This window comes from Grampus griseus (genome assembly GCF_964374135.1).
Source record: "Grampus griseus genome assembly, chromosome: 2".
Classification (NCBI taxonomy): Eukaryota; Metazoa; Chordata; class Mammalia; order Artiodactyla; family Delphinidae; genus Grampus; species Grampus griseus.
In genome coordinates, this window is record NC_139018.1 from 168,497,921 (window position 1) to 168,522,215 (window position 24,295).

Below are 24,295 nucleotides of genomic sequence, written 5' to 3' on the forward strand. Positions count from 1 at the left end.
TTTCTAGATATGAGGAGATGCAAGAATTGGGCTCAGAAAATCTTCACCTGAAAATACCTATCTGAAGATCTGTTCTGCCAGTTTTCTCCAGAGCACAGAGTGCCTCATTTCTGATCTTCACCCTGAGCTCCCTTCAGGGGGTGTTGAAGGTCAGCAGCTGCAGTGGCTCGTAATTGAATCCTTGTACAGGTAGATGGCAAGTACCAATTTGTAGGTGACACTCCAGATCCCCTCACGGGCCCCACGTCTAAGCCATGCTTATTATTCCTTCTTCTGCCCACCTGTCCCTTCCCATCATCATTGGCCCATAGCATTCAGCTGCAACAATGGAAACCGCTCATTCCCAAGCTTGATGATACATTGGACTCACCTGGGGCAGTATTTCTGCTTCAGAGGAGCTGTGAGATCTCCCAAGCCATATTCTCAACAAGCTACTGAGGAGATCACAGCGGGAGCAGACCCACCAACCCACCAACTGAAATCTACAAACTGAGTTTGTTACATGGAGCATTAGTCCTCTGAAAAAGGGTTCTATATTGAAATGTCTGTAAAACGCAGCCTCCAGAGATTCACAATTGAAGAGGTCCTGCAGGTGAGATACCTGTGAAACTGTCCAATCCAGAATGTCTAAGACCTATGAGCTTGTGAGAGCTTCAGAGGTGTCTCTTGTTATGCTAATGAGGTAACTTTTGGAAGCACCTGAGGATGGGGGGGGGGCTGGTTGCCACACAGCCAACCCTGTGATTGGAGGGTTGCACCTTTGAGTCCCACCCCTTCACCCAGTGGAGAGGGGCTGATGGCCAATGATGCAATCACTTATGCCTACGTAAGGAAGCCGCCGTAAAAAATCAAAAGGATGGGGTTCTGAGAGCTTCTGGGTTGGTGAACACATGGAGCTGCTGCAACCGTGGTGCCTGGAGAGGACATGGAACCTCCCAGCCCCTTCCCACTGTCCTGTGCTGTGCATCTCTTCCGTCTGGCCGTTCCTGAGTTACAGCCTCTCGTAATAAACTGGTGATCCGGTAAGTAAAATGTTTCTCTGAGTTCTGTGAGCTGCTCTAGCAAAGTACTCGAACCTGAGAAGGTTGTAGCAACCTCTGATTTATAGCCAGTTGGTCAGAAGCATAGATGGCAACCTGGACTCGTGCCTGGAGTCTGAGTGGTAGTCACCTAGGACTGAGTCCCTCGCCTGTGGGATCTGATGCTGTCTGGGTAGGCACTGTGGGAACGGAGCTGAATTGTAGGACACCCAGCTGGTGTCCCGAGAATCGCTTGTTGGTGTGGGATCCCCTCCCCACATTGGATTTGGTACTAGAACTCATTCAGTCCCATAACATCTGTTAAAATTCTACCAAGAGAATATTCTGAGAAATATACTAACACTTTGGGGAAACCCTGGCCTATGGAATCAATTTGGAATTCCTTACTCTGGTTTCCAAGGTTTTTGACCACCTGGCTGCAAGCTTCATTTCCTCCCGTGCCTCTATATATACAGTCAGCCAGGGGATTGGTTCCAGGACCCCCGTGGATACCCAAATCCTCAGATGCTCAAGTTCCCTATATAAAATGTCCTAGTATTTGCATATACCTCATCTAATACAATTAATACCTAATACAATGTAAATAGTTGCCAGGCATGGGGCAAATTCAAGTTTTGCTTTTTGGAACTTTCTGGAATTTTTTTCCCCGAATATTTTCTACTGGTGGTTAGAGGAACTGCGTATCCAGAGCCCCTGGAGCTTGTCCTGCCTCTGCAGTTGTGCTGGGTTGATGTCCTGCCTCCTCAACTACCCCCTAAAAGCAGTAACCAGGTGCTAGGTACTTTGTCCCCTTTCCTGGTGCAGGGCCCTCCGAGGTAGGGGCCTGGTAAATAGCTGTCGGTTTGCTGAGTGTCTTGGGATTTGTGGGTTTGGTTTCTTCTCAGCTGGTGCTTCCCCACCTCCTGGACATCCTGTTTGTGCGGCTTGGGGTCACCCTGGAGGGCGGAGTGCCGGTCAGGGCTGCTGAGTGGCTAACATGACTGTCTAGGGCAACCATGGAAGGGACGGAGGGGAGGTCCGGGGGGAGGAACACAGCCGCCGAGAGGGTCTTGGGAGGTAGTGACCGGCTGAGTATGTGGCCCAAGGAGGTGAGAGTTCTGGGGTTAGTCCCTGCCCTCTAGGGGCCTCAATCCAGCAGCCAAAAAGGAGGGGGCTGGGTCTGAACTTTTCCCTACGCTTGTCCCGCCTCCACCAGTCACTGGGGAACTGGCACTTCCGGTTGCTTCTGTAATGCCTTCCCGTTCTCTCCAATGAGAATGCAAGGGGCAGTGATGCTATCACAGGGAAAGCTTTGAATCTGCTCTGACGCACTAAGGGAGCGAATTCACATTGTTATCCGTAGTCACAAGTTACTGGTCATCCATGTCGTGCTCTGAGGTTGGGGCCTTGCCATACTGCCCAGGTCTCCTAGGACTGTGGCTTCCAAACTTTCCTGTGCGTCTGGTTGGCCTGTAGGCCGTGTTCAAAGGCACCGGGCCTCACCCAGGAGCTGCTAGGTCAGCAGGTCCGGGGCGGGGCTGGAGGTTTTGCAGCTCTAACAAGTTCCCAGGTGATGCTGATGCTGCCGGTCTGGGGAATCACACTCCGAGAACAATTGATTTGGGGCATCACGCCCTTCCGGCTTCCCCAGCCCTGCCACCTGCAGCAAATGTCTCCCCACCGAAGTGAGGGGCTTTCAGTGGCTTTCATTATGCTGGGGATAGTCTGACCTCCATTTCAGTCTGTCTCCTCTAATTCTTTTGGTGGACGGATGGACAGTGGAGAGGGGAGGAAATTAGGGATAAAAAGATCGCCGAGCTTAGTAAATGGTAGAGCCAGTATTTAAACCGTGGTCATTCTGATTACAAAACTCCCTCTGTGGACCACTTTGCTATGTGCTTTTGGAAACCTTTTAACAAAGAACCTGTTGTCAGGTTAAGACACTAGCTACTTCCCCGGCTCTTTCTGACAGTGTGTTGGGGATATTTCCAACGAGATGATTCAATGAAAACACTTAAAACAAGGCCTGACATAGAACAAACATCCAAGACATGTACACAGACGTACGTCCTGTAGCACAGAGATTAGAAGCATAGGCTCTAGGTCAGAATGCCTGCGTTTGAATCCTGGCTCTGCCACTTATTCGCTCTTTGGGCAAGTTAGTTAAGCTCTCTGTAACCCAGTCTCCGCATCTGTAAAATGGGGAGGATAATAGTAGTACTTCCAGGCTTAGAACGGAGATCCACTGAATTCTTATCTGTAAAATACTTAGGACAGTGTTATCATTTCTGGTTCAATGCTTTTGTGCAAACTAAAGTATAAAGGGCATGGTAAAGGCAACTCAGACAGGCCTGGACTTTCAGTGGGGTTATTCTGAACACTTTACTGAATGTCTAGATGAATGCGAGCTGGAGTCACACTCCCTGGACTCAAGTCTTGGCTAAAAACGACTCCTTAGTGAACTGGAACAAACAGCCTCACGTTTTTCATCTGTTCAGTTGGGATAACCGCAGTAGTTCCTTCACAGGATGGCTTTGTGGACTACATGAATTAAACTGGACTTTAAAGCATTAGAACAGTGCCTGGCCTGGACTCTGTGTCCAATACGTGTCGGCTGGTATTCACAGAGAGTGGGCAGTACCTGTGGGCCTGACAGCCTTCAATCTGTTTTCCAAAGCACGTCTCCGGTTAGGTCCCTGTCACCTTGCGCAGAGGGATAAGCATGTGAGTGAAGACTGTCGTAGTCTTGCTGCCTGTGTCTCAGTTTCATTTGTTATAGGAACCCACCCGTTTTCTTTTTCTTAGGTAGCCATTCTCCCCAAATCCCAAAGGCCCTGGCGGAATTGTTTTTTGAACTGATGTGTCAAATGCACTTAGACCTCAGATGGGTTTCTTATCTTGCAACTAATACATTTTTTATAAATCATCAGCTCTGGTTTCCTTTCAAGCTGCAGAGAGGATATCCTTTTCCTGTTAAGCTGCAGAATGATTTTTCCCCCTTCAAAGTAAAGCATTAACTTCCAGAGCCCTGTAAATCAGTTCAAATGTACATATTATTAGAGTAACAAGCTGAAGTTTTTGGAGCTTTTATGATACTTTGGAAGCCTGTATTACAAGACTTTACATCGATATTTCAGGCATTCCTAACAGTATCCAAACAGTGCGCATGACATACAAATACAAAGACCACTGAGCCTTTTCTTCCTTTACCTTTATTTTTTTCATTTTAGAAAATGATAAGTGTTCATTTTAGAAAACTTACACAAATAATTTTTTAAAATCACATATTATTCTACCACCCAGAGCTAACAACTCTTAACAACTTCTATTCTTTTTTTCTGTGCATGTGTATAAATATTTCTTTTACTGAATGTGATCAGGCCAATGGGTGATACATCGTCTATAACTTTTTAGAGGTGTAGGAGGTTGTTGATGTCGATATAGTCTGGACATGCAGCAATTTGTCTGTAGTTACACACAATGACCATTAAACTAACTTTTTTTTTTTTTTTTTTTTTTTTTTTTTTGGCGGTACGCGGGCCTCTCACTGTTGTGGCCTCTCCCTTTGCGGAGCACAGGCACCGGACGCGCAGGCTCAGCGGCCATGGCTTACGGGCCCAGCCGCTCCGCGGCATGTGGGATCTTCCCGGACCGGGGCATGAACCCGTGTCCCCTGCATCGGCAGGCGGACTCTCAACCACTGCGCCACCAGGGAAGCCCCATTAAACTAACTTTATAAAAATAAATGAGTTTCTGAAATTAAAAAAGTATGATCAGAGGGGCCTGCGTGTCCGGAGCCTGTGCGCCACAAAGGGAGAGACCACAAGTGAGAGGCCCGCGTACCGCCAAAAAAAAAAAAAAAAAAGTATGATCAGGCTGAACATGCTATTTAATAGCAAATATATTGTGAACATTTCTCCATGCTATAAACATTTTTTTACATTACTAAAATGTTTAAAAAATAACTTCTCTTTTCATTGCAAAAGCAACACATATTCATTACAGGAAAATTAATTGAGGTAAAAAACAGGAAGAAAAATTTAAAGTACCCATAATCTCACTATTCACACGTAGCCATCAATAGTTGGGTGCATGTCCTCTTAGACTTTTTTTTGAGTTCAATTATTAAAAAAACCCAAAAGATCCTAAAGTACCTATTGTTCTGTGACCTGCCTTTTTCAATCAATTGACTGGTGATCTCTGTGTACACCACTGAAAATGGCTGTGCGGTATCCTTTTTTTTTTATTTTCTTGAAGTATAGTTGTGTTAATTTCTGCTGTACAGCAAAGTGATTCAGTTATACACACACATATATATATATATATATGTATTCTTTTCCATATTCTTTCCATTATGGTTTATCACAAGATATTGAATATAGTTCCCTGTGCTATACAATTCGACTTGTTGTTCATCCATTCTACGTATAATAGTTTGCATCTGCTAATCCCAAACTCCCAGTCCATCCCTTCCCCACCTCTCTCCCCCTTGGCAACCACAAGTCTGTTCTCTATGTCCGTGATTCTGCTTCTGATTTGTAAATAAGTTCATTTGTATCATATTTTAGATTTCACATATAAATGATATCATATGGTATTTGTCTTTCTCTTTTTGACTGACTTGGTATGGTAATCTCTAGGTCCATCCATGTTGCTGCAAATGGCATTATTTCATTCTTTTTTATGACTGAGTAGTATTCCATTGTATGTATTACCACATCTTCTTTACCCATTCATCTGCCGATGGACGTTTAGGTTGTTTCCATGTCTTGGCTGTTGTGAATAGTGCTGCTATGAACATAGGGGTGCGTGTATCTTTTTGAGTTATAGTGTTGTCTGGATATATGCCCAGGAGTGGGATTGCTGGATCATGTGGCAACTCTTTAGTTTTTTGAGGAACCTCCATACTGTTTCCCATAGTGGCTGCACCAATTTACATTCCCACCAACCATATAGGAGGGTTCCCTTTTCTCCACACCTTCTCCAGCATTTGTTATTTGTAGATTTGTTAATGATGGCCATTCTGACTGGTGTGAGGTGGTACCTCATTGTAGTTTTGATTTGCATTTCTCTAATAATTAGTGATGTTGAGCAGCTTTTCATGTGCCTGTTGGCCAACTGTATGTCTTTGGAGAAATGTCTATTTAGGTCTTCTTCCCATTTTTCAGTTGGGTTGTTTTCTTGTTGTTGAGTTGTATTTTGCAAATTAAGCCCTCATTTGTCACATCATCTGCAAATATTTTCTCCCATTTCGTAGGTTGTCTTTTCATTTTGTTTATGGTTCCTTTTGCTGTGCAAAAGCTTGCAAGTTTGATTAGGTCCCATTTGTTTATTTTCGCCTCTATTTCTACTGCCTTGGGAGACTGACCTAAGAAAACATTGGTATGATTTATGTCAGAGAATGTTTTGCCTGTGTTCTCTTCTAGGAGTTTTATGGTGTTGTGTCTTATATTTAAGTCTTAATTCAGAAAATGTTTGTACAGTATTCTGATTTAAGGATGTATTATGGTTTAAACTATTGTTGACATGTAAATCATTTTAATTTTTAAAAATATTAAACAATGTGGTGATGAACACCCTGTAGCTTGATCTTTGGACAAATCTTTATTTCTTCCAGATAAATTCCTTCAAGTAAAGTTGCTGGGTCAAAAGGTTTAAACAAATTTAATATTTATTGGCAAACTGCCCTCAGAAATATTGTACCAGTTAACATGCCTATTAGTAGTAACTAACAGTTCCCTTCATCATAAAAAAACACTGGTGCTACCTTTCTTTCAATATTTTCCAACTGAATAACTGAAATTTTCTTACTACTGTTTTAATTTGCATTTCTTGGTTTAATTTTAGCATTTTAATGTTTATTGGACATTTGATTTAGAAGAGTTGGATATACGATAGGTATCTTCTTTCTTAAAAGATTTATTCTGCAAATGTTTTTCTCATTTTGTCACTTGCTGTTTACCTTTGTAAAACTTTTGAAGTATGATTTAAAATTTTTAATTAATTTTTACTTGATCATTTCTTCCTATGGCATCACGTTTGAGAAATCCTTTCTCTCCTCAAGCTTATATAAATATTAATTACAAAATTTCTAGTATTTTTATATAATTTATATAATATATAAAATTTATATATTATATAATATAAAAATTTATATAATATATAATTTATATAATTTTATTAGTTTCTAGCATTTTTATTATTTAAATCCTTGAAATATCTGGAATTGTCACACAGAGAGTAAGGTAAGAGGGTCCAACTTAACTATAATTTTTTAACAGCTTTATTGAGCTATAATTCACATACTATAAAACTTGCCCTTTTAAATTATACAAGTCAGTGGTTTTTAATATATTCAGAGTTGCACAGCCATCACCACTATCTGATTTTTGAACACAGTTGTCATTCCAAAGGGAAACCCTGCACCCATTAGCAGTCACTTCCCATTACTGCTCCCCATCCCGGCCCTGGGCAACCGCTAATTACTTTCTGTCTCTATGGACTTGCCTAATCTGGACGTTTCATATAAATGGAATCATAGTATATGTGGCCTTTGTATCTAGTTTCTTTCACTTAGCATAATGTTCTCAAGGTTCATCCATGTTAGCATGTATCAGTACTTCATTTTCTTTAATTGCCAAATAATATTCCACTGCATGGATATACCACATTTTGTTTATCCATTCATCAGTTGATGGGCACTCAAGTTTCCAACTTTTGGCTTCTATGAATAAGGCTGCTCTGAACATTTGTGTACAAGTCTTTGTGAGCTCAGATGTTTTCAGTTCTCTTGAAGTTCCCCTCCACTCTTATTCCCCTTCCCATAGTCTTCATTATAGATTTAGGCTGGTGAGCCAGCTTTAACCACATGGATGAGGATGTCTCCCAGGGGTGGCAGAACCATAAGGTGGATGTAACTGGGTTTCCAGATGACCACATGGAGCAGAGCTGCCTGCCACCGCCCTGGACCACCCACCCACTACTAGGCTGTTATGAGTTCTTCTCCCGGAATGTGCAGTTGGTCCACCACGTCATTGAACCAATTTAGGATGCTTGAATTTCCTTTGTAAGATTGAGTTTTTGCTCCATATTCACATCCAGGGCCCTCCACGTTTTGAATCTGGGTGACACCTTGGTGGAGAGTATGCACACCTGGAGTTCAGGAGAGCTCGTTTCCGATCAGCTCTTTTTTTTTTTTTTTTTTTTTTTGCGGTACGCGGGCCTCTCGCTGCTGTGGCCTCTCCCGTTGCGGAGCACAGGCTCCAGACGCGCAGGCTCAGCGGCCATGGCTCACGGGCCCAGCCGCTCCGTGGCACGTGGGATCTTCCCGGGCTGGGGCACGAACCCATGTCCCTTGCATCGGCAGGCGGACTCTCAACCACTGCGCCACCAGGGAAGCCCCAGCTTTTCTTTCTAACACACTCACAATCAGCTTCATTTTTGGAAGGCGTTTTAAAGGAATTAGCTGAAGGAGCTTAGTTTCAAAGTTTAGGTTTAAAATGTCCTTCAATTTCTCAGCATTAACAGATAAAAGTGGCAAAAAAGTAAAACGCAATTAAAAAGGCCCTTAAGTGTCGAGTCTGTTTGGAACATCAGTGTGTGTAAAGCACAGTGTGCTGTGGGTTATCCCACATGGGAGCCATTTCTAGATTGGTCTTCTGCTTTTCCGTTAGGACTCTTGACATTTGTTTAATTTCACTGATAACAAAACGGAAATAAATAATAAACACACATATATATATATTTTAGGGGAAATGATCAATAGCGTGCTTTGAGAGGTCACAAAATGCAAAAGGAGTTGGTTTGTGTAAATTCAAAGCTTTGCTCCGAATCATTAGAGTTACCGGATTCTCATGGAATGCACCCAGTATCTCTCTGGCAGATTTATGGACACGGTTTCGCCAACATTTCTGAGGAGTGTCGACATAGGGACAAAGGAGGTCCACGTGATCTAAGGCTACGAGACACGGAAGAGGGAGAGGGTAATGTCTGTCCTAGTTCACCTCTGCTGGGGACGATGGGGAGTCGGGGCTCCTAAAAACATGTTTTCCCCAAGGAAACATCTTTAATCTTTAAGTGGCCTTAAAGATAAGATCCCTGACATCACGATGCTTAGATTCCAGAGAAAAACCAGATAGTAAACACATAAATAAGCAAAGAGGGGCTTCCCTGGTGGCGCAGTGGTTGAGAGTCCGCCTGCTGATGCAGGGGACACGGGTTCGTGCCCCGGTCCAGGAAGATCCCACATGCCGCGGAGCGGCTGGGCCCGTGAGCCATGGCCGCTGAGCCTGCGCGTCCGGAGCCTGTGCTCCGCAACGGGAGAGGCCGCAACAGTGAGAGGCCCATGTACCGAAAAAAAAAAAAAAAAAGACAATTTCAGAGTGTGGTAAGTGACCCGAAGGGACGAAAAGACTGTGGCTTGATGGAGACTGGGGGCTACGTGTGAGCTCTGTGATGATGCCGTTTAGTTCACATTTGAATTATGCAGAATGAATGGGGCTTCAAATCTTGATCGACTCTAGCTTGGGACAAAGCTACCCAGTTTCAGTTCCCTCCTCTCGTTCAGGAACTCAACAGGCCTTATGTTGCTGGTGTTTCCCCGGGGCTCACAGCTGTGCACCTGGACCCGAGAACAGTACCAGGCAGACCCAGAATGTTCAGTGACCACTCGGTGAAGGAAGGGATGGAGGAGCCCGTGTGCACCTGAACTTGTCCGTCATCTTTCTCCAAGTCGCCCCTCCCTGCCGTCTTCCCAGTCTCGGGAGCGCCAATAACACCAGCACGATTCTCCAGCCAGAGACCTGGGTGTCGGCTTCCACACCTCCTCCCTCCTCCACCCCGAGCTAGTGCATCTCCAAGTCTTGTTGGTCCTCCTGTGCTTCAGCACGTGGGGCTTTGTCCTCTTGGGTCCTCTTCATTCATCTCTAGCTATTCCCTCGGCTTCTTAATGGGACTCCCTGCTCTAGGCTGGGCCCCCTCCAGTTAACCTCCCAGACTTCAGCCAGACCGATCAAGAGAGCCTATGACTCTGATTGGACCTCTTACTCAGAATGCTTCAGCGGCCCCTACGCGCTCCCAGCTTCTCGGGATGGTCCATAAGGCCTGGCGTGGATAGCACCAGGCCGACAGACCTCCCCAGCGTCAGCCCTCGTCCCTTGCATCGCAACCCCGGCTGTGCTAAACCAACACAGCATCTACCGACAGTGGGTGTTCAGTAAATGCTTGAGCTGGACTCGGGGTGCAGCTGGGAAATGAGTCACCCGCCGTCCCCCTGTCACTTGGTTTTAAGGCTGGGCCTGTAGGAGGGGAAACAACTGAGGCAGGTGTGTGCGCTCTTATTCTACGAGAATGCAAATGGTGCCCCTTCTGCGGGTAAGACTGGGTCCCCTCCCACTGGATGAGAAAAGCCCTTCAGGGTGTTAGCCAGGCGACATACGAGGCACAGATCCTTGCCAGCGAGTGGGAGCAAGGGCATCCCGGGGGCCTGGGGCCAAATCATGTGATGTGGCAATAATACAATAATACAAATAATTTCCCCGCACCAAGGGCCGCACCAAGCCCTGGGGGGATTAGAGCAGGAGGGGCAGGCTGGTGCCAGGCCCCCAGCTTCCAAGGGCTGCGCGTGCGTGGAAGACTCTAGCTGGCAGTAGTTTAGATTTTCTCTCTTTGCAAGCAGTTCACCCTGTCACCTTCTCTCCTGCAGTCCGGCTGCTTTCTCACCCGCGACTACTGCACTCCCCCCAGCTGTAGACTGGCTCAGCGCCAATGCCTCCACAGAAGGAGGGCCCAAGACGCAGACCCCGAGCCAAAGCCCCGACAGAGCTGGCCGGCCAGCCCGGGGTGCCTTTGGAGGCAGGAGGGGGCAAGTCCCCACGAGGAGTAGCGCCCCCCTGTGTTCAGAGAGGAGAATAAAGCAATTAGGTTTGAACAGCCACTTTGCGTTAGAGAAGATTGATTTGTCCTTCTGATGTGTTGTTTCCATAGAAGCAGGGCTTAGCCTTTTAAGTGAAGCTTAATTCAGTTAAAATTAGACTTCAAGCATATCACTACTTCTCAAGTGTTACTGTGGGACCTGCCACTGATCTAACTTCCAGGCGGAGCCTGTGACTTAATGCATTCCAAGACACTCTTTCTGGTGGCAATCTGGTTCGTTGGTTTAATTTTTAAAATTAACTTCATACGGAGAGAAAACTTTCTGCATAAGATCACCAGAGTACTAATAAATACCTTTTAATTAATGGCTGGCATTGTCTCCACTTCATAAAGGCAGGAGGGCTGGCACACAGGCAGGAGACAGGCGCGTTCAATTAAAGTAATTTATTGTATTCTTCCAGAACAGACATAAAGGGCGTCTTGGAAATTGATATCACAGCACGTGTTATACACCATTTTCACAACTAGCCTTGTGTTGAATATTTTTTAAAGAACATAGTAATCTTAAAAAAATCTAAATATTTACATATTAATAAAACATACATACAGAAGATTGAGACCTTATCCATAGGTATGGAATAATTCTTTTTTTCTTGCTAAGAAAACCTATAAAAAGGATTTCTGAATAAAGTCTGAACAGTAGTCGCAGTTAAGTAAACACAGTTTTAATTTATAAAATATGATTTTACGGTTGCAGTTTTATGCTGTGTATTTCCAATCTGTGAATCCATTGCACATATCCGAGAGCCGAACAATCCCCACCCACCCCTCAAGTAGTGAAAAATTCAAGCTCTCGCCCAGTCTTGGCAGGAAGTGCTTTGAAGGTTCATGGTGGTGTATATTTAACAGATTCCACAGCTGTAAGGTAAATGTTTCTACTTTTATTTGCAATGTATTCATCTTACTGTAACAGAGTTGAAAGGTCACTAATTAATCTTTTCAATTCCCTTGAGAAAGGCTTCCTTCTGAGAGGCAGAAGACAACTTTTACAACATATCTTGCAGAAAAACAAAAGCCTGGGTTCACAATACTTCATTAGACTCCTTGACGAACAGAGAGGCTGGTGTCAGGGAAGGGGTTACTAACTGGCCTGAAATCGAAAAGGCTAGGTAAACCTGTGATGGAAACCATTGATCTGAACCTTCCTTGAGGCTCCGAAAAGAAGATAAAAGACACATGTGTATGAGATGTAGCTGTCTAGCAGGTGGATTGATTCCATAAGCCACGCCTAGACCAGCTTTGTCACATCACAGGAATGCCTCCTCTGGTCTTGGGTTGATTAGCTGGTCTTTAGTGGGTACTGCCTCCCCCTAGAGCTCCCCTCCTAGCCCAGGGTTAGCTGCCCCGGGTGACGTGATGGTACAGGTACCTGGGATGGGGTAGTCAGGAACTGAGGTTCCCAGCTTGGCTAGCCCATTGATGGCTTGTTGCCCGGCGCTGGGCATCCGTGATCCTCATTCCTCCTTAGCTGCCTCACCACAAACCGAGGGAGTGGGACTAACGGTAACTCTGAGCTCTTACACTCTCCGATTTGATAAAATAAGTGCCAGGGACGTGTGTTAAATGGTAGCACAGCGTTTCCCCTCCCCACGCCCCGGGGGTCTGGTGTTTCTACTGTCCAAAGTTCTTTCAAGCCAACTTTTGGCCTTTGGGTCAAGTGCCAAAACTTCACGGTAATTTGCTTTATACAATAAACGAAGTGTAAATGCAATGCCTCCAAATAAACAGGCATTTTGAATTCACCACCTTACTAGAGAAAGGAATCTGGAGGCAAATATCTCTGTGAAACAAATACCCACATGCCCAAAATATTTCTTTAAAATGAATCCACATTTTCACTTGTTGGTTTTATATAAAGCGGGAGGCAAGTGTACCAGAGCCATGTGAAGTATATAAGATCAAGTACATTTGTGGCCAGTTGCCACATGATGCCACAACCCTGGACCACTCAGCTAAAACCATCTGTTAAAATAGTTGTCAGGTGTCATGTGCATAGCTGGTTACTTTGAGCTTCTCACCTTTTAATTAGTTATTTTGTCACTGTGTTGACACAGCCTACGTGAAAGATTTTTCTTTCCTAAGAATTTACGTATCGTTTGCACTTATCAGTGACAAATGATTATTCTGGGGAGAAAATGATGCCACAAATGATTTCATCTAATAGATCAGAGCTGTCCTGTCTCCCAAAACAACTTTTCCATCTTCTAAGCTGTTGAAGATTCTAATTAAGTTTGGCCTTCAACACTGCTTCCTTGGTCCGGAAAGAGCCATTCTCCTCTATACTGCAACTAAGCAATTTACATTAAAATAAATACGCTTCAAAACTCTATACCATATTCACACTGAAAAAGAAAAAAAAAAAACAGGGAAAATAAAACTGCTTCTTTTTCATGGACATTGAACCAACCCAGTGATATGCTGGACATTTAAAGGCTGCGAATTCAACTCTAAAGATGATTTTTAAAAATCTTAGACCAAATTGGAGGCTTGATTATCACACATTACAAAGAAAGAATATGAAAACTATTCAAACGTGACGGGTCAGCTTCACAGAACGCCCACACTTTGCAGTAACCTGAAATGCTAGTGGATCTTTGAGGAAATTCCAATGGAGGAGATGCGTACGCTAAGAAGTGTCGCTAAAGGGAAGTCTAGGCAGTGAAAGCTGTCTCTGTGTCTTCCGTGTTTTCTCTCCTGGTGTCAAATATATGACCTACAACAGAGACAAGAAAGTGAAGGGGGGCCGCTTCCCTAAGGAAGGGTTGTACGCTTGTCTATGACACGGCCAGACGCAGGACCTCATTGGTAAGGTGTCTGTGTTTCACCTCTAAATCAGTATTTTTTAGCCAAGGCTTTAGGTGTGCCGAATGAGTGATTTTAGCCATTAGAAATCTGTAATGATGATTTTTACAGGAAAACCCGTGAATGGGGGTTCCTATTCGAGTATGTTCGTATCTATCATCCAGGAGTAGAAAATGGCTAAATAAAATACGATATGGCCTGTAAGACGGAATATAGTGCAGCTATTAAAATAATGTGCAGGGAGATTTCTAATAAAATGGGAAACGCTTGTTAGGTGGTAAAACCAAACAGAACAAAACTTTAGGCAACAAAATTGGATGGATTTGACCTCCATTATATAAATTAAAAAAATATAGAGAAAAGTCTGGGAAAAAACACCCAACAATAATGGTTGTCTCTGGGTGGTAAAAGTAATTTACATTTTCTTCCTTACACTTTTCTGTATTAATTTCTAAAATGTGTGCAAAGGAATGCCAATTTATGAGCAAAAAATGCTAAGCCTAGGTGCGCTCTGCACTGTTCTATTTCAAATCCAGAAGCCTCCTTTAAATTTCAGTACTGTTTTGATTTTATTCTCTGTACTCTTTCCCCCCCAAAATTGTTCCCTTATGGTGGTTTTTCTCCTTTATCAGAGCTCTGTCTCCACCCCTGGGCTGTAGTAGCCTCTGCCTCTGGTCTGAGGGTGGGATTTGTTCACCAGAACCTAACTCAGTGCTGACTCCTGGCATTGCTCAAAAACGCTTACTGACAGGGTCGAGGGAAAAGAAATTAAGAAAATATGTTTTTCCACTCGAAAAATCTGTATCCATTTTTGTTAAAGCTAGACAAACAGAAGTTTGCTTAAGTGTTAACGGACTGAGATAAATGTCATCTGACACCTGACTGTAACCGTGGCCTGGTCGGTTCTGGTTCATCGAAACACTTGGGGATTTATTCCCCCGTCCCACCCCTTCCCAACACGCATGAATTTGGGAGGAGAAAAAAGACCTTAATAAGGTAATAAAGGCACTGTTAAATCTTTAAAAAGGACCAACGGTTGCCAGCTCAGACGGACCAGATGAGGAAGGTCTGGCCAGTGAGTCTCCAATCCAGGGAAGAAGCTGCATGGACGAGAAAGGTGGAGCTCATCCCTCGGACGGTCTCATTAAGGAGACACGTAAAAGGGGGGAGGACTAAGTCGTGGTGCTGTGTTCAGAGAAGCCCCAGACTGGGCTTTTATGTGAGGGGCACTCCAGAGACATGCCAGTCTAATCAAGATTGTTTAATTCCATTACTGCAAAATTTGGGCACCAATCCGTGACGTCTCTTCCCATTTTCCAGGTGATAAGTGGTATTATTTATCATGCTGTTTAGTGATTTGTATCAAATATCTATCAGGAGTCTAGTGAAAAAAACTGCAGGAGGGGTCCTACTATTTTCCTCCTTAGGGCCTCACGGCCTTGGGTAGGGTCTTCTTGGGAAGAACCTGAGAGCTGAAGCTGCAGCGGACTTCAGGCTGACTTACGCCAGACACTCTAACTGTGAAGACGGGGTGACACTGAGATGGAATCCTAGAGGGATTAGGACATCCATCACCTCTTAGGATCTTTAGGAAACATGCAGAGAAGGTGTAAGAAAGCTACGCGGTGGACTGGCTGGGAGTTGAGAGGCCTGGGCTCCGGCCAGGCCACCAACCAGCTGTGAGACCTTGAGAAAGTCATTTAGTGTTTCTGGGCCTCAGGCTTTTTTACCTGTAAAATAAAAGGACTGGATAAAAAGAAGGGACGGGACTAGATGATCTCTAACACGCCTTCTTTCTCAGATTCCTGGAAATTCTTTTCACTTCCATGAGGTGGTTCTACCATCCTGTATGTCAATGTTCTCATCTGAAACATCTCTCTGCCTCCATCTTCAGACAGGAAAAGGCAAAGGTATTATTTCAAGGGAGTGGTTTTCCAATAATAATACTTCTTAAAAGCCCACTGTGTCAGATGGTGGCCAGGACGGGCAGTGCAAATGTCCTGGGGTCATGGGGGCTGATGGGGGAGGAACCCTGGAAAGTACAACTAGAACAGCAAGGTGTTCCTCCAGAGGGCCTCCCGAAAGGGCACAGTTTCCTCATTAGTAGCAATGCTTCATGCCTCTACCTGGAGTGGGTGGTCAGAACAAGGTTGATAGGAGTTGTCCTGATACTCAGAGGAGCACAGGTTGGGAAGGAACAATAGAGATCATGCATTTCAGTTCTCTTGGTTCATAAGTGTGGAAACATAGCCAAACAAGAACTCCCCTTTCTATAATTTCTATAATGACTATATACAGTGAGAACGTGATAGAAGCCGGTTGCTCTTGCCCTCTGCAGTCATTTCATTATTTGTCCATCGATCTGTTGCTTAGCTACTCAGTGACAGAGAAAGCACCATATCATTTGCGTGTCCGAGTTTTCTGGCTGCTCTGAAGTTCGCTAACGTACATTTCTGCTATACCGTGAACTCAGGGTAAGTGCTGTCTGTGAACACGGGCCTCGCCGAGTTCCTACACAGACTCACGACTCCTCTCATCCTTGCTGGACCTAACTTAAAACTTACCACCCCAAATGGAGAGAAAACACTGAGTTGAGCTTTTTCATTTACAGGGTTTTTTTTTGCGGGGGGGGGGGCGGTGTGTCTGGGTTTGGTTGTTAGAGAACCTTCAGGTATTTTGAGGGAAGTGAATAAAGAGTCTTGAGACCAACTGAGGGTTGGTCACATGGCTCACTGATCAGACACCTGTCCCTCTGGCTCTCGGGTGAGAACCGATGCAGAGGGAGGAGCCCGGGGTCGGAAGGATTACTTGAGAGTCAAATAAGAAGTCGGAATTAAGTCTATGGCTTAACCCTGCAGCAGGTGTGGCAGTGAGATGGTGTATTCAGCTGATCGGGTTACAGCGTGAGGAATGTGCCACCCAGGCTAGATGGATCGAGCACATTCAATCCGTCACTTAAAACACAGTATTCATCGGGTGCCCATGATAGGAAGCGCGATGACACTGCCTCGCAAAGGTTTTTGCGAGGGAGGTGAGTGAGGCCAGAGCGCATGTGAATTTCATCATAAAAGGGATGATCCCTGATCTAAACAGAAATGTCATTTCATGTTAAAATATTTTTTTTAATGTCCCAGGGCTTGGGGAGGCAAAACGTTGTGACACTAAGTTCTTAGGACTTGCTGTTCTGAGGTTATCAGGCAGATGAAACAGAATGTGAAAAAACGGTAGCTTTTCATATTCAACGTGCAAAATCTCTCTGAATGCAGGGCATTGAGCTCCTCTGATTACTAGGGGTTGGGCCTCTTACAGAAGCAGTTTGCTCAAGCATCTGCCTCTCTGATGTTAAAAACATTTTCAATGCAAACATTCTCACGGGCTGTATTTTCCAGCAGGTGATGAAAAGGGAAATGTGTTTTACCTGTTGGGGGTAGAGAAACGCAGTCCAGCCGTTCATCACCGTCAGCTGCCTCTGCTGGTTACAAACATGAAACACAAATGTCATTAGTTTCAGGGAGCTCATTCATTCTGCCGAATAAGGTAATACAATTTAAAAGCTCCAGCGCACATAATAGTTTTCACCTTTCTTTTCCCTTCTCAGCTTCAGCCAGTTCACATTAGAGATTTTAATACCATGATTTAAATATTTTTAAAATGATATAAAATCCATTTTCCTCTATTAACATTTTTTATATCTTAGGAACCTTATTCTATCAGTTCACTTTCGCTTATTTATATAGGCTTAAGTATCCACCCAGAATCTGGCGTGAATTGTTTAAATGGGATCGTCGAAGGCATGGAGGTCAGGGAATTCCTATGGTAGAATTTTACTTGTCGTCCGCAGAACCATTCTAGTGGGGCAGGCTTAGGACAGCTTGGGAACGAACCTTTCTTTGGAGATGACTGGAAATTCAATCTGAAATCGGCATTAATTTAGTCATGAATAAAATCAGAAGGAGTAAGCATTTCTTCAAATGATTTGTCCCTTCTGTGCTTTAAAATGCAAAACTTTGCTCATCTCTGATATATTTCAATCTCCTGAAGAGTTTTCCAAAGGTAGATCCTTCCGTCACAGAAAACCTTCCAGCAAGTACAAAAAAGAAGGTGCCCGTACGTTTCCTGATAAGTGTTGGGCTTGTCAGTTTCCCCAACGTGCTGTGGACAGGCCAGAACATTCCACGGCTGCTGGGATAATTCTGGCCCTGCTCCCTCTGTCCCAGGGCTGCCGCCCCCTTGGAAGTTTCCTGCACATGTGTCTGTGAGGCCAGTCAGGTGAGGGCTGCCCCGTGTAACACGTTGTAATGCTGAGTTGCTGGGAAGCAAACTAATGGTGTGTTCTTGTTTTGACTGCCATGGCTTTAAACGCAATCAGGGTTCAGAGATGGATGGAGACGTTCAGAGATTTCCCCTGGTTCATTCACCCCTCCACCATCCTGCCCTCAGACTGCCACACGACGGCCGCGGTGAAAGACTCTCACCTGCTAAATCCACCACAAAAACACCGAGACGGAGTAGTCAAGACAAGTTTTGGCTGGAGAGACGCAGCAGCCATGATCCAGCAATCCCACTCCTGGGCATACACCCCGAGAAAACCATAATTCAAAAAGACACATGCACCCCAATGTTCACTGCAGCACTATTTACAATGGCCAGGTCACGGAAGCAACCTAAATGCCCATTGACAGACGCATGGATAAAGAAGATGTGGCACATATATACAATGGAATATTACTCAGCATAAAAAGGAATGAAATTGGGTTATTTGTAGAGACATGGATGGACCTAGAGACTGTCATACAGAGTGAAGTAAGTCAGAAAGAGAAAAACAGATATCGCATATTAACGCATATAGGTGGGATCTAGAAAAATGGTACAGATGAACCGGTTTGCAAGGCAGAAATAGAGACACAGATGTAGAGAACAAACGGTACGAATTGGGAGATTGGGACTGACATATATACACTAGTATGCATAAAATAGATAACTAATTAGAACCTGCTGTATAAAAAAAATAAAATTCAAAACAAAGCAGCAACCACTAAAAATTATGTTGCAGACGAATGTTTAATACTGCATAAAGCATTCCAGTCAAGTGATGGGATAAATGGTAAGGTTAGCATTCTATAAATAGGTTTATGGACAAAACACAGGACATACTAAAACGTTAAGTGTTTCTCTCTGGACGAAAAGCTTATGGGTATTTAAAATTTTGTTCTTTGAGTTTTTACATTTTTCTTATATATTTAAAAAATAACAAACATGTTATTTTTATATTTAGAAGATATTATTCTCTTCTGATTGGCTTGAGTGAACTTGAATAGGAAGATGAGGTACACCATAGTTCTTTCATTGGGATTTCTTTATTTATTTTCACGGTTCAAGGTTTATTTATTGTTTCAGTTGGTGTAACACTTAGATAGCTGGCTGCATTATTTCCGACGATTTTTCTCTTTTACATCACATGGCAGTGTACACTATTCTGATACATATAGTACATAAAATAAGATTCTTTAGAACAGTTATGCACGGGACATGCAATACTGGATTTATCATCAATCCCAGGATGTGATTCATTGGAGAAAAAAAAGTTGGACTAGGCATCTTGGCTAAAGGAACCAGAAGATTTAAAAGATTCTTCAGTAATAGTAATAATAATAGCTATGATAGGCATCACCATTTACTGAATACCACCTCCTGAGCAGTTATTATATGCGTTGTGTCAGCTGACCCTTGGCAACCCCTACAAGGCAGGTCTATCTTACGCCCATTTTAAGAAATGAGGCAACGGAGACAAACAGACGTTAAGACGTACCAAGGCTTTGACTCAGGTTAATGCCCGGGCTTGACCTCTTCGCTCGCTATGTATAGTCCAGATATAAATCACAGGCATCACTATAAGCTGCAATTGTAAAACTTCAGGTTTTAGTTCATTTGACACTTTAGTAACTTTCTCTACCTTCCATGAAAAGCAGCTTTTCATTTAGTGTTGACAAAAATCAGTTCTGGGTGTAAGTCGATCTTCCCTTTGTAATTCAGCTCTCCTCACTTTAAAAAAAAACAGGCCTGTGCAATTATGTGCTTTACTAAGAACCAAACATACACAACCCCAAATCTGTAAAGGATTATGTATAAATGAGTAGCTGCCCGCTGCACAAACAGGGCCAAGTGTTGTGGATTAAGAACATGACTGTTAACTTAAATGTGATTCTAACATCTGTCTGTAACAACAAGCTCACAATCTTTCTTCTCTGGTGACAGGCAAGTTGTGAAATTCGGGAAAGATGAAGCAAGTCCAATAAAATTTTAATAGCAGTGACAGCTTTATTCTTAGATCCAACACAAATTAAAAAATTGCGAGTTTTGCACTGAGGAAATAATCTAATGAAAATGATAAAAATGCACACCAGAAAAGGAATCATTCCAGTTATCGAAAAAAAATGTATTACATGTGGTGAGAGCCCCAAATGAATCTCTATTTGGATTCGCAGAACAACCTTTCAGACCTGTGACGGGCACTTCCTTTTTCTGGAGGCTTCGCCGGCTGCCTTTAGCAGCGAATTGATTACTTGCCCAGGTAGAGTCTGTACCTTATTCCAGGAAGTGAGCCAGATATGATAAATAAGACTGAAGCTGTGGAATATCCATGAGACGCCATATTGTCATTTAGACCGAAAAGGAGACAAAAAAAGAGCAAGCAATAGGACCGACCCCGGCCCCTCAGTTCTCATCCGCATGACGACAGTAACGCGTGCGGCTCCAGTTCCGGTTTGCGGGGATCCCACTTCTGTGCCGCTTGGGGAGAAAGAGGTGGGACAGGATTTGACACAATTGGGAGGCGAAGCCTATTTGGCAGGTCACCGTGGGTGTGCTGTCATCTTGCTCCTGTGTGGTCTGTGTGTCAGCGTTAGCTTTGTCCTTCAGCCACCCTCCCCTTCTCAGACGCTGATGGAACCTGCCAGACAGGCTGGGGAAACCTGCCAAGGTGCCAACCACAACTCTCTAGGCAGAGAATCTAAACCCAGTGTCAGAGTGGAAGCATCCTCGATCAAATGAGATGACTCCAGAACAGGGTACCCGATCATCTGAGCGGGCGAGACGCTCCACAGGAGGCGGGGGGGGACTGCACCCCATTCTGTACCAACAGGCACACGAATTACTAATCCAAACCCTGAGATGGTTAAGAAACGTGCTCACTGGCCAGTCTATTTGGGGGAAAGAGAGACAGGAATGTGGAGGAAGGTCCCCACTGTGTGCATGTGTATGCTGTGGGGAAGGGAGTGGAGACCAGAACTTATGATAATAACTGGTCTCAGCATCTGACAACAGAAAAAAAAAAGGTGTGTTTATGTATAAAATACATACAGAAGGGGAACAACATTGCAACAGAACTTGCTCTTCTAGTCATGTGGCCTCTGGCAGAGCTGCTCCTGTGTCTCTGAGAACAGTCTTCTCCAATATACTCAGTATACGCCCAACACTCCGCTCCCTACGTGTATGTCTTCCACCTTCAAAGGTGACTCTTCAGGGCTTCCCTGGTGGCGCAGTGGTTGAGAGTCCGCCTGCCAATGCAGGGGACATGGGTTCGTGCCCCGGTCTGGGAGGATCCCGCATGCCGCGGAGCGGCTGGGCCCGTGAGCCATGGCCGCTGAGCCTGCGCATCCGTCCGGAGCCTGTGCTCCGCAACGGGAGAGGCCACAACAGTGAGAGGCCCACATACCGCAAAAAAAAAAAAAAAAAAAAAAGGTGACTCTTCAAATGGAAACTTTTCAGCTCCTTTAGAGACTGTTATTCACTCTCCTCAGCTAGAGGCACAGGTTCTGGGACACCAAGTCCTCTTCCTGCTTCCTCTGGGTTGTCTCCAAAGCTCCTCAATCAGTAACATCCGGATCCTGAATTTATGCCGTCCTTTTCCCTCAAGCTCCCAAGGAGCTCCAAGCATTTCCCACGTCCTGCCGCCACCCCCTGTGATGCAGGAAGAGGTCCTAGGTAGAGGAAGCAAGTGCAGATTTGCTAGAAGCTGGTGGCACAGCTGGGGCCAAGGCGCGGGGACCACAGGGCAGCTGGTGGATGGATCCTGGCCACTCTGACCCTTTGCCTTTCCTTTGGACTGAGTATTACATTTCAGTCTCTTCACTATGACAAATCTTAGATCTCTCTGATACTGTATTTAGTGTCTTTATTTTTTGGGTTTGACAACTTGCTCTGAAAAGCAACAGGTAGGTACAAGTTCTCACATACTCAGAACCATCAGGGTTGCTAACGCAGAACCTAGGCAACATAAGACCAACTTAATACTTAACTAGCAAGGACACCGCTCAGCTTATACTTGAAAGTAAAGCTGAGGAGACACGCACCCAGCAGGACTCCAGTGCTTGCTTAATGAGGGGTTACTCGCGGGGTGCTGTCTTTTATAACACCTGTCGATCGCAAAAAGTGCTTTCCCTGGAGCCTGCAACCTAAGGGGGCAGAGTCACAAAGGGGCCTTTGTGAGGTGTCTCCAGGCAGAGGCAGGGGACCTTTAGCCTAAGAAGAGATAAGAGAGCTGCCAGCAGGAGGGTGATCTTCCCAGGTGTTTCTCAGTGAAGCCACCCAGAGTGAGGTGTGGGCGCCTTGACCCGAGACTCTGAACCTTTGGGGGAGCTGGGAGAAGAGGCGATCAGGAGTGAAGAGGACTCAGAGGACGGGTCCAGAGAAGTGAGAGAAAGGGCCTGAGGACGAAGGACGGGGCACCCAGGGATGGCCAGGCGAGTGGCGTACCCAGCACGTGGCCACCCCGCGGGTTCTGGGGATGGGGGATGAGGAAGCCTCTGAACCTCCAGTCAGAAACTGCTGGAATATTCTCCAGGATCTCACGTGACCGCGATGAACTGAGACCTTTTTGCTGTGGACAGCTGTCCCTTCATTCCCATTCGCTGGTCCATTCAACAGATATCCTGGCGTGTCCACACTGTGTCACACAGTGTTCTCAATGCTCAGGACAGAAACATGCAGCCTCTGCTCCTGAGGGTCTCGGGGAGGAAACGGGTGTGTCCCTGTCACTATTCAGGTGGCAGAAGATCAAAGTGCCGAGGCCGCCTCTGAGATGCTGCGTGCTTCCAGGCGGAGGGGAGCCTGGGTGTGGGAGGCCCGCCGATTTCAGACGGGGTGGGGCGGGGCGGGGTCTGGTGTGGCCCAGGGGCGCACCGGGCGATGGCAGGAGGTGAAGGACCGTCGCTGTGCTGGGGGGTATGTAGAAGGGTTTTTATCTGGGCGGACAGGAAGCCAGAAGTATTTAATCTGGGGCGGGGCATGACCGGACCTCATTAGCAGAGGCTCAGGGAGTGGAGGCTCGGGTCCCAGGACGTGGCCGAGCCTGGAGCTGCACACTGGGGAGCCCCCGATGATGGGACAGTGCAAGTCACGTGGGAGGACGCACAACGAGAACGAGAAGAAGCACCAAAGATGGAAACCAGGACCCGGGTTTAGGAGACAGGCAGAGGAGAAAGAGGTGGGGAAGGAGACCCAAGGCACTGACAGGGAAATTGGAGGAGAAACAAAGAGAATGAAATCACAGAGCCTGGAGGAAGACAGTTTCAAGAAGGATGTGATTTGAAAGGGTAACAATCAGTATGGAGGTCAAGTCTGAGTGTTAATATAAACAAGTGAAATCTGATGATCCGGAGGATGCAAACGCAGCAAAGGTTCACGTATGTAGAGGAGTGAGGTCAGGGGCAAAATGCCCTGGATTCTAAAGTGAACTGGGTGGGGAGGCAGACTCAGGGAATGAAGGCCCTTTTGGAAGAAATCTGACCAACAGTGTCAGAGGAGAAAGGAACTTTGTTTGCTTTGTTTTGGTTTTGGTTAGCAAAGGGAAGGACGATAAGGTCGTGGGCATTTCTTGAGCATTATTACATGTCAGCTGTCTATCGGTGGCAATACTTACATTATCTAATTTTAACTCTGAAAACACCCGGAGGTAGGTATCAGCCTCGTTATATAAATGGAGAAACCGAGGCTCAGAGAGGTTGAGTAATTAGTCCAGGTTCCCAGGAAATTGTAAATGGCAGATCAGAGCCAGGAAAGCAGACCTGTTCTCTCCACTGCACCACGCTGTGTTGATTTGCGATGATTTGGGGGTGCAGAAGACAGCAGTGAAAACTGGGAGACCCAGGGGGAGGATAAGCACATGATTTACTGCCCAAGACTGAAAGCCTTTGAGAGTGAAAGGGGCATCACTGATAATCATGCCGGGACAACAGGAGCAAAGCGGCTGCCCCAGCACAGCAGGCTGGCTGGTCCCCTGACCGAGGACACGACGTGTGGCTGCCTCAGTGACCTCCATGCCGCCAAGCATGGCTGCGCGCAAAGACATCTTCCGAGAGGTACGCTAGCTTCACTGATAAAGACGTTCATGTACAACCCGCGTCTGGAGCCTCAGGACAGCTCTGTACGTAGACAGGCTGTACGTCTATGTCCAGTTCGTGATGGGGACCCGAGATGAGAAGTATGGAGTGACTTGTCCAAGGTCCAGAGCTGGTGAAGAGCGGACGTGAGCCTTGGAAACC

The 24,295-nt window shown here is 45.3% G+C and overlaps 1 protein-coding gene across 1 annotated transcript in view; it reads right to left on the bottom strand.

Annotated features, from left to right (window-relative positions):
* Positions 1-11,372: 11,372 nt before the first annotated feature.
* Positions 11,373-24,295, bottom strand: part of BEND7 (BEN domain containing 7) — a 77,001-nt gene continuing 64,078 nt past the window's right edge. The window contains exons 8-9 of the mRNA XM_082647381.1: positions 17,173-17,226; positions 11,373-13,665 (exon numbers count right to left, since the gene is read on the bottom strand). Of these exons, the coding sequence (XP_082503507.1) occupies positions 13,604-13,665; positions 17,173-17,226 (116 nt within the window). The 3' untranslated portion in view covers positions 11,373-13,603. The remainder of the gene's footprint in view (positions 13,666-17,172; positions 17,227-24,295) is intronic.